Genomic DNA, 1,322 nt, shown 5'->3' with positions numbered 1-1,322 from the left:
CTTCTGGGCAGGCTGCTTTCTGTGTATCATCAAAATACTTAAATCATCCTCTCCAAACAATAACTATACCTATCTTTTTTTATTTAAATTTTGAAGTTGTGGGAGAACAATATGCTGAAGCGAGCGATCCAAAATATTTAGAAATGGGACAACGAAGTAAGTACAATCAATATTTTTAGTACACAGCATGAGCTTAGACCTTATCTTTGAAAAAGACAGAAAGCTAACTATTATGAAATATGTCACTCTCTAACTTTTGTCTATTAATACGCATGTAGATGCATGTATATATGTGTGAGTGTGTTTGAGTCTATCTCATGAGTATTTATTATGGTAGAATCAGTACACAACTGTCTTAATTTAAATATTATTTATAGCCATACTATTTATTCTTTTTTTTAATTTCTTAAAGACATGGATGGTACTTACGTTAACGTCTCAAAGAAACCAGCTGGTAAGTATATAAGCAATTTATTAACAAAATTTACATCCAGAGCAAGAGTTAGCAAATATTTTGGCTCATTCTTTCTTTGAGTAGAATATACAACTTAATATATATGTATGATTTAAACTAAAACTTTCAAGATGTTAAAATTTAATTGCATATACAATAAACTTTTTGCAGACATTCATATGTAACTCATATTTTACACTTTTATTTATCTTACCCTTATTAATGCAGTTCATATGCATATATTTAAATTTTTTTAGTGAAGCAAATAATCCAAATAGGTATACAACTAATATTGAATTCAGTAGATACTTGCCTAGACATGAGACACAAAAACAGGAACAGATTTGCAATGGTTAATGTGATCAGCTGTTCTCCTTCAGTATCCAAAATCACTCCTGCTTCTGGATAACTCTAACAAGAAAGTAATCTTAGAAAAATCCTTATTGCCGTAAACATATTTGTGAATGGTTTCTCTTAATGGTAATTTCACCACCAAACATTGTAGTGATGGAAATAGTACAATACTGTACTACATACTGATAGAATTGAATTTAGTGTTAGTACATTCTGAGGTTACATCCCAGTGAAGTAAATTTTGTGCAATCAGGTTCTCAATAGGAACTACTTTTACATTTTATTAGCATTTTGCTCATAGAATAAAATTCTGGGTGCCACTTTACTGAGGAACCCACTTTCCAAATTTTGAAATGTCATATGAAGCAAAATTACTCTTTGTTTCCTTTTGTTCATACCAAATAAATTTATTAGACAATACATTTCTTTTTCACAATATGTGAATGAGAGGATGCAGAACATATACTGAACATATTTTTATACTGTAAATATATTTTTATTTCTAAATACATAT

The 1,322-nt window shown here is 29.3% G+C and overlaps 1 protein-coding gene across 1 annotated transcript in view; it reads left to right on the top strand.

Moving 5' to 3' along the window:
- The window catches only part of LOC106880794 (uncharacterized), a 57,500-nt gene that overhangs the window by 45,939 nt on the left and 10,239 nt on the right, over positions 1 to 1,322 (top strand). Inside the window, exons 7-8 of the mRNA XM_052968047.1 lie at positions 97 to 156; positions 413 to 454. Coding sequence (XP_052824007.1) covers positions 97 to 156; positions 413 to 454 — 102 coding nt within the window. The remainder of the gene's footprint in view (positions 1 to 96; positions 157 to 412; positions 455 to 1,322) is intronic.

This window comes from Octopus bimaculoides, chromosome 5 (assembly GCF_001194135.2).
Source record: "Octopus bimaculoides isolate UCB-OBI-ISO-001 chromosome 5, ASM119413v2, whole genome shotgun sequence".
Lineage (NCBI taxonomy): Eukaryota > Metazoa > Mollusca > Cephalopoda > Octopoda > Octopodidae > Octopus > Octopus bimaculoides.
This window is presented reverse-complemented; position numbering and strand designations above follow the sequence as displayed.